The sequence below is a fragment of the Sceloporus undulatus genome, chromosome 1 (assembly GCF_019175285.1).
Source record: "Sceloporus undulatus isolate JIND9_A2432 ecotype Alabama chromosome 1, SceUnd_v1.1, whole genome shotgun sequence".
In the NCBI taxonomy this organism is placed as follows: domain Eukaryota; kingdom Metazoa; phylum Chordata; class Lepidosauria; order Squamata; family Phrynosomatidae; genus Sceloporus; species Sceloporus undulatus.
This window is the reverse complement of record NC_056522.1, coordinates 86216701-86229784: the sequence shown is the minus strand read 5'-3', so window position 1 is coordinate 86229784 and position 13084 is coordinate 86216701. Positions and strand designations below refer to the sequence as shown.

The window sequence follows — 13084 nt, the reverse complement described above, 5'->3', positions numbered from 1 at the left end:
TTCAAAAAGAAAATTCGAAAAAGCAAACTTTGATTTTGCCATTTTCTATAAAGGAATCATTTATTACCCCACTGTATATAATGAGACCTGAACATCCATGGGTTTTGGTATCCATGGGGGATCCTGGAACCAAACCCCAGCAGATACTAAAGAGTCATTGTATAATTATTATTTTTTAATTATTTAGGAAAGTTATATTCTGCCTTTCTTCCAAAATAGGATACAAAGTGGGAGGAGAGATCTACCCTACCCACTTTCTTCAATATTATGCATAATTTTATACTTCCATATGCTTTTTTTTTAAGCTAAATAGTTTCAAACCTTGTAACCTGTAACATAGATGCACATTTGCCACTTTCCCCTAGTGTTTTAAAAAAGCACAAATATAATGAGCCCTTGGCATCCACTGATGTTTCATTCCAGGACCCCCGTGGATACCAAAATCCATGGATGATCAAATCCATGTTACAGTAAAATGGTGTCACTTATATAAAATGGCAAATGCAAGGTTTACTTACTGGAATGAAAACATATATACACACTCCAACTGAGTATATCATTTTCTTGAATATTTAAAAGCAGTTACCCTTCAGGGTGAAGATGTGACTGGTCATTTCTTTCTTGTACTAAATGTTTTAAACTCTGCTGCTGCTATAGTTGTTTTATTTATTTATTTATTTTATTTTATTTTATTTTATTTTATATCCTGCCTTTCTCTTGGAGTGGTACCCAAAGTGGCTCACAGAAGGAAATCAATTAAAATGTACCAGTGCAGTTTTAAGAACAATTAAAATAATCACAGTTTAAACAATTTAAAATTATTTTAAACCATACAAAAGTTTAAAAAAGCAATAATACATGCACCCCACTAAAAAAAAACCCTCCCAGGCACAGTTACCTATTAAACATCTGCTTAAACAAAAAGGCTTTTGCCTGCAGGTAAAAGGAAATCAGGGAAAGAGGCAACCTGGACTCCTGTGGAAGGGCATTCAGGAGAGTGGAAGTAGCCACTGAGAAGGCTCTCTTGTGTCCCACCAAGTGAACGCATGATGGTGGCAGGACCAAGAGAAAGCCCTCCCCTAAAGATGTTAGAATTGTTGCAGGTTCATATGGAGACATATAAAGTCATTTGGATAGTTTGAACCGAAGTTATTGTTATCGTTGTGTGCTTTCAAGTCATTTCTGACTTATGGTGACCCTAAGGCGAATCTATCATGGGGTTTTCTTGGCAAGATTTGTTCAGAGGAGGTTTGCCGTTGCCTTCCTCTGAGCCTAAGAGCATGTGATTTGCCCAGGTTCACCCAGTGAGATTCAAATCCTGATCTCTAGAGTCCAATGCTCAGAACAGTGCACCATGCTGGCTCTCATGGGCCTAAACTGTATAGGGATTTTTAGGTCATGACCATCACTTTCAATTGAAAGTGGAAACAAACTGGTAGCCAGTGAAGCTGTTCCTACAAGGAAGTTATATGATCCCTATAACTTCCCCAGTCAGCATCCTGACTACTGCATTTTGAACCTGCTGAAATTTCTTATCAGTTTCCAAAGACAACCCCACATAGAGTGTGTTACAATAGTCAAAACAGGATGTAATCAAGGTATATGGCATCGTAGCCAGATCTGATATCTAAAGGAACAGGAGCAGTTGGAGCACTAGGTTTAGCTATGCAAATGTACTCCTGGCCACTGTTGAAACCTGGGCATCCAGGCTCGGAGCTGAGTCCAGTAGAACACCTAAGCTGTGGGCCTGAGATTTCATGTTGTGTGTATACCCACCCAGAACAGGCAGAGTCCCTATTCCCCAATCTGATTTTCGGCTGACCAGGAACACCTCTGTCTTGTCTGGACTAAGTTTCAGTTTGCTTGCCTTCATCCAGTCCATTACTGACAACAGACATTGGTTCAGTAGCAAGACAGCTTCATTGGAATCCAATGGGAAGGAGAGGTAGAGTTGGGTGTCATCAACATATTTTGTGACACTACACCCCAAAACTCCAAATGACCTCTTCCAGCAGTTTCATGTAGATGTTAAACAGTTTGGGGAACAAAATAGAACCCTGTGGTACCCCACAGCTCAACCTTGAAATACAGGTTGAAAGGCCTCTTTGTCCCAGAAGACCCAGCTAGCATCACAGTTAAACGATGCTTTGAGACCAGCTTAATCCAAACTTTTCCTTCTGTACTATCTTATCTGCTAAGAAGACACTTGCTTAGTATCCTGTCGTAGAAATTGCTTTCAAAATATTTATAATAACTTTGTTTAACTAGTCTAATACCAATGAAAATTGTTAGATTAAGTTTATAAATTTAAAAAGACATGTATCTATATGATTGTATAAGAATTCTGAATTCTGATGCCTACAGTGTTAGAAATGGAGTTTCCTAGAGAAAACCTAAAACAAAAAGACAACTTATGTATATAAATTGATAACAATTGTCTATCTTCAAACATAAGCACAATATGTCCATGGGGCTCAATTGTTTAATATGAATTTTATCTATAATGTATATTGCAGTTTTTGCACTCTGTGGCATGTGTTGAATACAGGCAGGTGTGACAGCTGGCAAATATCCTCACATTTCTTGAGGCTTAATAAACATCTTCAGATTTACCGATGACAGTTGATATACTCTGTCAGTTTCAGATTACTTGTTAATAAGAAACAGATGTTCAGTGCAGTAGAAAAGAGCACTGTGAGGTATGAGATTTCATCAAAAACAACAAATGAGGTTATATTTGAAACACTAGGTTTTCAGTAAAACTTTTTTCAAGTGTATTCCTTGTTCTCTAAAACAGTGGATGGGTTGTTTTAATTTTATTAAAGAAGCTTCAGAAAGAAGCTTATCTTCTGCAGATAACAGTAACTTCAGTAATTTGATGGTTGCGTGTTCATCTTCCATTTTGATCAACATCAGACTTTTGGGGGTTGTCTTCTCAACTAAATGTCAGTGTCTGCCAGATGGCTTACAGATTCCTATAGAGGTGTTCTGACAGGTAAAAAACTCGGTGGTTTTTTTAATTATTATTATTATTATTATTATTATTTGCAGTTTTTCTACTTTCACAGGACTCCTGAGCCCCTAATCCCAGAGAATGGAGTGTCCACTCACTGCTGGGGATTTTATATATAATATACAAGAAAGTCTTTTAAAAGACTTTCAGGAATGTCTTTTGGCATCAGGAATGACATTTGGTTCTTTTCAGTGACATGAATCTAAACTCTAAGGCATTATATTTTCTGTCCTTCCCAAATAATTAACCCAAATACAGTTGGCCCTCTGTATCCTCAAATTCTGTATCCATGGATTCCACCATCCATTGCTTGAAAAGATTTTTAAAAATTAAATTTCAGAAAGCATACCTTGATTTTGCCGTTTTCAGTAAGGGTTACCCATTTCACTATCCTGTTGTGTTTAATGGGACTTGAGCATCCACAGATTTTGGTATCCGTGGGGAGTCCTACAACCAAGCCCCAGTGGATAGCAAGGGCCCACTGTAATTGATAAGTTAGGATGGATATTTTTCAGCATTGAGGGCTTACCAAGAAATGTGACAAGCCAAGTGGAAGCAAGTTGTTACTGACTTTTCTTTCTTTTCTTGCCTGGATGTGTGAATCACCAGCTCTTTTAACTGAAAGGTAGTACATGGATAAATACAACTGCTCATATAAACATGGTCATTAATTGGTTTACTTAATGTTTACTTGGATAAAATTAATAATTCTGAAAAGTGGCTTGCTTCTATTTTCAAGATGCATTTTCCACATCAATTTGACTGCCCAGGAAATTCAGCACAATACATAGGGTTTAGTGAGATGTTCATGGAAGGCAGGGCTGGCCAGGATGAGATTTCAGAGGTGTCTGACATAAACCTTCAGGCTATGTGTATAAGTTATATATGAAACATTATTTATATTTAGACTTGGGTCCCATCTCCAGGATGTCCTATTATGTACATAATTGCAAATATAGCCTTCCAAGATTAAAAAAAAATCCAAAACATTTCTGGTCCCAAGCATTTTGATTAAGGAAGACTCAACTTGTACTTCCAGTTTAATTGTTTACTATGTTAGATAAGATTGTAATGTTAGACTTACCTGAGATATGTCCCTTTCCATCAGAGAAGGTCCGAGCATCCTAACTATCGGAGCCACCCATAGTTAGGATGCTCGGCCCCCCTTCTCTGATGGGAAAGTGAAATTCAGACCAGCAAAGTACATTCCTTTAAAGAGGTTTTTTTTACTTCTTGTGCCTCTTAGAATGTGTACTGATCAAGTCTGTTTACTGTTCTTCTGTTTTACACAGAAATCTGTGCTAACTTTTGTTTGTACACTGTACTAATTAATTAGAAATCAAACAAGTTTGTTAGAAATCAGTACAGGTTTGTTTCATTAGTTGTTTCCCGTGCCCCAATGGATCATGATTTGTATGCACGTGGTTAGAATCATGACATAGAAAGCAGGATGTGTTGCATATAGAACAGATTGTGTTACCAGCAACATTAGAAGAGCTGAGCTAAATTCTCTGCAGCAGTAGTTTTGTTTATTGATTGATTGGATCAGATTTTATTTGTATCCTGATTCCACATATGAGAGTCACAACAATTATCCACAACATTAATAAAGCAAATAAAGACATAAACAGGTGAGTTAAAGATATAAAATAACTTTTAAAATAGTAGAAAGTGGAAGGGCACTCCAACTTCACTGCTGAAGACCTACTTAAATAGAAAAAGGTATTTACCTGCTGGTGGGAGGGCAACAGGAAGGCTGCTAGTCTCACCTCATTGATAGGGAGGTCAATTACTTGGGGGTGGCCACCAACTTATTCTCTCTGAGAGTCAACTGGATCTCCACTAAGCTGTAAATGACATTTACATATGATAACCAAATCATATCTGTGCTAATTTGTTATTATTGTGTATCCAAAATAAAATAAATTGATATATGTGGTTATTTTTCCAGTTTGTTCATTCTGAAATAAATAACAGCTAAACATTAGCCAGACTGGGGGGAAAAAGATTAATGCTTAGGAAACAAAAATATGAACACCCACCTTACCTCCCTCACCAATAATCAACTTGAATTGATTTTAAAATTTATTAAGGTAATGCTTTTGCATTTCATGCAGTTCTGCCTTAATTTGTCTAAATCATTGATGAGTTGAAACTTTTTACTGATAGGTGTCAGAATTCCAGTTCTCCATTAAGCTTCAAGAGGCTGGCAAACAGGACATCTCAAAGTTACATGTTGCTTTCTATTGATATTGAAACAATATTTCCTTGAAAATAATTTAACCATGATTCAAATAACTGTTTTCTTTTCTATCAAATCTCAGAAGTTACTGATGATCTTACAGAAGCCTCACACAATAAAATATTTTCTATACACATGATGCTAAAAACATCCATATTGCCTCCAGGTCTCACCAATCCATCCACTGCTTTGATGAGTGTTTTTTCTGCTGATAAGAAAGTCTGCAAAGTGATGCTTAAAATCAGTGTTTGTGTGTCATTGGGAAGAGAGGGGGGGAAATTTTATAATCCATTTTGACAGAGAGCTTTGCTTTAAACTGGAGCAAGAATAACTTTCTCTTGTGTTTAGGAACTGGGGCAGAGTAAATGGATGGGAAGGGGAGCGATAGGCTGGGAATAAAGTATCCATGAAAGAATGGATGGAAAATGTTGAAGGCAGAGAAGAAAGGGTAGGAAGTAAGAAAGGAAGGGAGCCACAGGTGGAAAAATGGTTGGGATACTTGGTTATTGGTAAATCTTTCTTAAACTTTTCAACTCTGTAACAGACAAAAGAAACAGGACACCTCTTTTGATTATTTATCAGTGTTTATTGATTACATCAACACCAACTCATTTGCTATTGGACCTCCTACTCATCAAGCTATTCTTTGGAAAGATACTTTGATCCCAACTTCATCAGCTAGAAAATCTGAGTGATGTCTTTAGGACTTCGTTACTGCTATTACCCCACAAAGATCGCTATTACGCAAGTTTACACATAGCCCTCCAAGACTACAGGCTGTAATGGCAGGATCTAAATGGCATGTTAATTTTAAGAAAATAATCAAGACTGTGCTCATTTGAAATTTGCATGCACTCCCAGAAGGCTAGGATGAAACAGTTTCAAACAAAAAACTGAGATTACAGACTGTCTTCTTGATTATTACTGACATTTTGAAGCAACCACGTGATACTTAATCTTAATGTGATCTCAAGTTTCATAGTGGGCAAAGTGGGAAATTCTCATGAATTTTTTTTTGTCTTAGGACTGACTGCACTGTGTTAAATCAAATGATGCTGTGACAAGAACAGTACATTGATTAAAGTGGTATCTTAATATTCTTCAGCTTTACTAATACACCAGAAGGCTAGGATGGAACGGCTTCAACGAGAACTTGAGATTCAAAAGAAAAAGCTGGATAAACTAAAAACAGAAGTCAATGAAATGGAGAATAATCTAACACGAAGGCGGCTGAAAAGATCAAATTCTGCTTCCCAAATTCCTTCAGTAAGTGAGAATTTCTGGGGACTTTAAAAAGGTCATAAACTTAACCTTGATCTTCAGTTCAAAAATGACCTGTTAAGTTGAGAAGTTGAATCAGTGTTGCTTGCCAAATACCTTACACAAATGCAGAAGAAATGTACAGTGGTACCCCGGGTTACGAAAGTAATCCGTTCCGCGGAGCCCTTCGTAACCCGAAATCTTTCGCAAGCCAAAATTGCCATAGGCGCTAGCGCTGGAAGCCGCGATTCCGTGTGAAAAAGCGCCGAAAAGCACCAAAAAATTTTTTCGTAACCCGAAACAGTTTTTTCTAATGGATTTTTTTCGTAACCCGGAAATTTCGTAAGGCGGTGATTTCGTATCCCAGGGTACCACTGTAGTGCAAAAGAATTAAAAATTTAGTCTCAGTATATTTTGTGTAACCTGTTCTGATGGTAACATTGACAAATCTCATCTCTGACATTATCAGGTCTGTTCTTTTTTTTTACTTGTTCCTAGGGGATGCACCCAGAATTTCTTTATTATCCACAAGAAAGGTAGCATTTCATCTCAAAAGCTTTATTCTTTTCTGGGACAGTCAACTCAGAAAAGTTAAAGCAAATTTTCATTTTCAGCTAATGATTTTGTGATCAATTTAGCAATTAGCATGGGTTGGATTGTTTGATTAGTCTTCAACAGCTACCTTACAGTACATAAATGAACAATGTTGTCTTTCCTGAATGGATTAGTAATAATTATCAAGACATTAGTGTAATCATGCAATATACAAACTGTAACTATGTTTTCTTTCTTACAAATCTAATTAGTAATCTAATACACAATATTTTCCATGTTTTTTCAGCTTGAAGAAATGCAGCAGTTAAGAAGCTGTAACAGACAGCTTCAAATAGATATAGATTGCCTAACCAAAGAGATTGATCTTTTTCAAGCAAGAGGTACTATTTATGAATAATTTCCCTCCATTCAGCTGAACACCTTAAAGAGTTTGAAGATTATATATTACAAATGTAGAATGTGATGATTGATTAACAATATTTATAACAAAAAATACCCAATCATTTTCTTTGATATGCAGATCAAATCTGCATATATGTTTGTAAAGAGGGAAATAACCTAAGGACTTTAAGAATAAAAATATGTTTTGGATATATTGTCACATTCAGACGTGATCCACAGAACAGCATCCAAGTACCTTTACTTAAAGGCAATGTTGTGGCTACTGACTGACTGCCATTAGGTGGCCTAATGAACCCCAAAAGAGACCCTGTGTGGATAGAAATGACCTTCTGGTATAGGCAGGTTCCTCCATACTTATATCTTGTAAAAGATTGATATTTTTGTGACTAATGCCTATCAATTTTAGCCTAGATAGATTTCTCAAAATTCGTTGTGTTTGGGCATCAATTAATCAAAACATCAAGAAATTAGTACTGCTTACTACTATAGGAATTCAGGTTTTAATTGTTGCCAATGCAGCAGCAGGGAAGAGGTTGGACCAGCTTGCTGAAGAGCAAACCTGGTCAGTTTCTGGGTGGGGTGTTTGCGTGTGTCCTATGTTGTTTTAGAACCTTTGCTTGGAGAAAAGGCAGAAATAGCACAATTGTTTGTAGTTTTTTGCTTGTTTATCTTTTAATCTTTCAACTGTTCATTTTTTTTTTCATTCAAAGCATGTTAAAAAAAACAGCACATAGACTACTTGAAACAGTTTTGGATAAATGTAACATAAAGTAAAATGTAACATCAATACTGTAATATACTGTCTACTTAATAGACTTCACTAAATAGGACATTTTAGTCTCCCATGAAGAGTCATGTCCTGTTGCAGAGTCCACATAGAGCAAGTTAAAAACATTCCCCAAGATTTCAAGCATTTGATATTTACAGGCGGTGGGATTAAAAATGTTCCAGCAAATCTTACACACACCCCGCGCCCACTGGCCAATGTAAATGTTTGATACCAATACATTAAAGAAGAACCGGGATGGCCTGCTGATTAGTAGGTTGGCTCCATTCAGGGACTATTGAATATTACTTTGCTTGTGGAAACATTGGTATTCCTTGTGGCCAGGAACAATACAGGAAGTGTACATATTTACAATTTTTTATGCAATTTTATCTCATTTCATTTTACCTTTTATTCCATGTCCTTTTAAGCTCTTTTTATTTGACCAGAGCCCACTTAATTCTACCCACATAAACACTTGTTTGGATGTGGGGAACTTTATGCCCTGCAATACATAGAAATTTTCATTGGAGTCAAAATGTCCTTTACTACTTAAGCTGTGTGTTTATATACCAATGCAACAAGGTTAAATGTTAATTAAACAAGATTAGACACTTGTTGTAGGTCTACCATTTGTTATGCATCATAGCACTTTGTCCATCTGAAGAGGCCCAAAGCCTATTCTCCTTTTAGTGATTCTGCAGCACTGTAAGGAAATCCACAGTATTCTACATTGTTGATAACTTGAATTGCAGTTTAGCTTAAAGCTTAAAGGTTGCCACAACCTAGCCTGCTTAATTTTCTGTTTGGTTACCCTCAGCTTTCTCCTCCTTACCTGTGTTTTCAGTTAAGTAATATAATATATGGGTCCCAGAGATGAGCCCATAAATGGATGTACAAAATTGTCCAAGCTCATTTGGTAAACTTGGGCCCATTACAGACGGGCCTATAGTACGGACTGGGTCCATACTAGGGTTAGAAAGGGGCGTCACTTCCAGACGCCCCTAACCCTAGTACGGACCAAGTCCATACAAAATGTCGGTGCCCGTTCCACACGAGAGCCGCCATTTTGATGTCACGGATGCATAGCGTCCGGAAGTCGTGCGGCAGAAGTGACGCCGCAAGTGCGAGACTAGCGCCTCGTGGCACCACTTCCAGGGCACAGATAGAAGCGCCATTTCAGCGCTTCTTTTCAGCTGCCTCCAGGAACCGCGCAGTTTGGCCACTGCGGTTCACAGATGCAGCAACCAGCAGCGGCGGCAGAGCACCCTTCTTGGGCGCTCTGTAACGCGCCTTAGTATTTTTTCCCCTCAAATGAAAGATTCTAGAAATTGTTCCTCCATGAACATCTTGCACACACTCTCTGGGACTTCAGCCTTAAGTACCTTTTTGTACTAACTGTATGTTTTCTTTCTTCCAGGACCACATTTTAATCCCAGTGCCATTCATAATTTTTATGACAATATTGGATTTCTAGGTCCTGTGCCACCAAAACCCAAAGGTAAAATTTTCTGCCAAGATTAATTTATATATAGAATCAAAGCTTATATTTCAATTCATTTACTTTAATATGTACATACTGGTAGTTTTTCATAAAGTTGTTGAGGTTCAGTAGCATACACGTAACCGGCTCATAATTTCTGTTTATTCTGTGCATTTGCTTTCTCTCTCTCTCTTTCACTTTAACAAATCTATGTCCTTTACCCTTGCTGGATCACTTAATTTCTTCTCATTTTCTTAAGAAATTATCTCAGCTAAACCATAGGAAAAATTTGATTTTTTTGGCCATTGAATTATTTAATGTTTCCATATATTGTAGTGGAAAGAATGAACTTATAGCATGGTTCCAGCACATAATCCTCAATTTTCATTCATACATAGGAGGAAAACAAAGCACAGAATTCTGTCTCTTCTGTTGTGTGTATTTAGTCATTGTTCTTTTTCACCCCAGCAGATCAAAGGTCTATCGTCAAAACACCAAAGACTGTACCAGATACAGAGGAAGATGAGGGAGCTCAGTGGAATTGTACTGCTTGTACTTTTTTAAATCACCCAGCCTTAAACCGTTGTGAACAGTGTGAAATGCCCCGGCATTTCTGAGCCAGGGAGGCTCACTTATCTTCTGTAAATCCAACCTTTGACTATTGAGTCATTTCCTTGGGATAAATAATCATTTATGCATAGGATTTTGTAAAATTGAACATGTGACAAGGTTTATAACTAATATTAATTGTCATGCTACAGAGATAATACCTCAGTGTTGTGCTGCAGGCAGCTGAAATTCATTAGCTGGAAGGTAATCTCCTGAAAGACTTTGTTGCCAGCTGCCTGAATCATGTACAGTATTACGAGAACCCCAGTAAGAATAACTCTCACCATGTTCAGTGCTTGGGTGTTCCCCAGCCACATTTCTCCACAGAAGTCACTACTGAATTATGACAGGGGAAGGAATTAGATTGATAGCTTTTGTTGTTGTTTGTAAAGCTTTCAGTGAAACACTACATTCACCGAGGAAGCGGAAAGGAACACGTTGAAAGTGTGTTAAAACTCTTTGCTGCCACACAGGTCCCGTGGATTGTAGAAGAACTTCACAAATTAGTGGTACTCTTTGCCTTGTCTTCCCAGGAAACAGCTCTGCTGACACAAATCAGTACATTTGTCTGAAGATGAGAAAAGAAAACTGCATGCTTTGTCTGTACAATACTCACAGTGAAATATCCCCCAAAGCTTTTCCTACTGTACATAGCTCTAGAGCCTGCTTTTTTCTTCACCTTTTATTACTTCTTGTACTTCTTAATGTATAGTGTAATAGTCTTCGTTAACTTTCTTTTTCCTTTTAAGTGATTATGCACGATCATGACCCTTTTTTAAAAAAAGAAACTTTTGTTCTGAGAATAGTAGTGCCTTAAAACAAGAGCAATAATTATTTTTTTAAAGTGCACAAAATAGCTCTCCCACTGCCTATTCTCTACATTGCTCTTGTAAATGCTGTTAATCTGTGAAGACCTGCAGATGCAGCATAGTGAAAATGCAGGAAAAGTTGGAGTTTATACATATAGTTCACTCTGTACACTGATTTTTACGGTGGGTGACACTGTGTAATATTTTGTCTGGCACAAGAAAACAAGAGTTAAAATAACATTCAACCCACCAAGAGATCTGGATATGCTTGCTTCATTTGCTGGATATCATGCACAGCTCTTCAGAAGTGAATTACTGGGGAAGTACATACAGTACAAAGAACAACAGCAGTAGCCTAAAGCAACAGTGCTATCAATAACTTGGCAGCCAAGTTTTTAAACCTGGTTTGGTGGAGAATAGCAATAATTAAGGCAGACTGAAAAGCCTGAAAAAGAGAAACCAAGCAGACTTGAACACTGAATCAATATCAAACATCTCTTTATTTTCATAGGGCTCTTCATTTTAAAGGAGAATGTTCAGGTGATCAATATCTATAACTGAAACCAAAGACATGGTTTTATTTGAATTTTATATGCTCTCTTGCGTACTATACAAATAAGGAGGGGTCTGTTGAGAAGAAGCAAGAGAGTGTAGTTAGCAGCCCAATCCTATACTTGTCTACTCAGAAGTAAGATCCATTGATAACCAGTGGCTTACTCCTTCATAAGCAGGTATAGGATTGCAGCCAAGATGTAGCAGGAGACAAAGTAGACTGTCACCCACTGTAAATATTTGCCAGTGGACATTTTCAACAGGAATTTTACAAGTGATCTATGTGAATACACAAAGACCTTTGTTTTAAAGGTTTTGCATTTTTCAAAGAAAAAGGAGAATTAAAAGACTCCCAGGTAATTAGTCAATAGACCCAAAGTACTTGCATTGAATGCATTGTGTTTATTAAAAAAAGAAAAAGAAGAAGCTTTGTTTTTCAGCTTCATCTGCAGTTCTATGTGAAGATTGACAAATCAATTTTTACCTGTTTTATTAATAAAACCTACTTTGGATATCTTGAGTTGATGGTTTTGTGATTTTAGCTGGGTAAACTGTCTTTGTAACAGATAAGTTATTTATAAAAATTAAAAAAATATATTGTAACATTTGGTTCTGTGTGTTTTTAACTTTGTATCCAGCTAAATGCTCAGCCAATCTTTAACTTAAAAATGTAAACTAACTGATCTTGTTGATGCACCAAGATGCTATGAATGTATTGAGCTTAAAGTAGACTTTCTTTTTCTAAGAGGAGGACTGCATAGCCAAGTATGTTTTCCTCATTGTTTTTTCCTGAAATCCACTAAGGCAATGAGTACTGTCCTTTCCTGTAGATATTAGTTAAAATAGCCATTTCACACTGAAATGCAGTAATACTGATTTGACATTGTTTCAGATCAGTACTCTTAGAGGGCTTGTACTTTCTAGAGGAGCAACTTTATTAAAGTCTGAACACAATAGATAATTTAATGCTTATAATGGTGTATCATTGGTGCTTTTAAAGTGGGTAGTAGTAAGACTTGCAGATACTAAATTATAATTATACATGTTTGCTTCTGGCCCCAAGTAAGGATACCCAAAGGAACAAAACTTTTTTTTCCCCATTTAGTGAAAACTGATGTGAAAATAACAAATGCATCGCTTCCTTTGAATTATCAGATCCCTACATGATCAGCACAGTCTGGGGTGATACTGAAGAGCAAGTAAACTTCTTGAGGATTTATTGGAGGTCAAGGTCAATGAATCATACATGTCTACCATTTATTCATTGGAGCTAGCTAATTCTCTGCTCCCATATTTTGTGAAAGAATCAGAAACCTATTATTTGGAATTTGCTGGCATGTCGTATACTTTTTTTGGATGAACTGATTGCCATGAGAAGAGTTCCTATTCCTCA

At 37.0% G+C, this 13084-nt stretch overlaps 1 protein-coding gene across 4 annotated transcripts in view; it reads left to right on the top strand.

Annotated features, from left to right (window-relative positions):
- TAB2 (TGF-beta activated kinase 1 (MAP3K7) binding protein 2) overlaps window positions 1–12298 on the top strand; it is a 67950-nt gene extending 55652 nt beyond the window's left edge. For 3 of the 4 annotated variants that reach the window (XM_042442322.1, XM_042442314.1, XM_042442305.1), the window contains exons 4-7: window positions 6361–6521; window positions 7357–7450; window positions 9659–9739; window positions 10190–12298. In XM_042442322.1, the coding sequence (XP_042298256.1) occupies window positions 6361–6521; window positions 7357–7450; window positions 9659–9739; window positions 10190–10338 (485 nt within the window). In that variant the 3' untranslated portion in view covers window positions 10339–12298. The remainder of the gene's footprint in view (window positions 1–6360; window positions 6522–7356; window positions 7451–9658; window positions 9740–10189) is intronic. The other variant, XM_042442330.1, reaches the window with a different exon arrangement.
- Window positions 12299–13084: the final 786 nt, after the last annotated feature.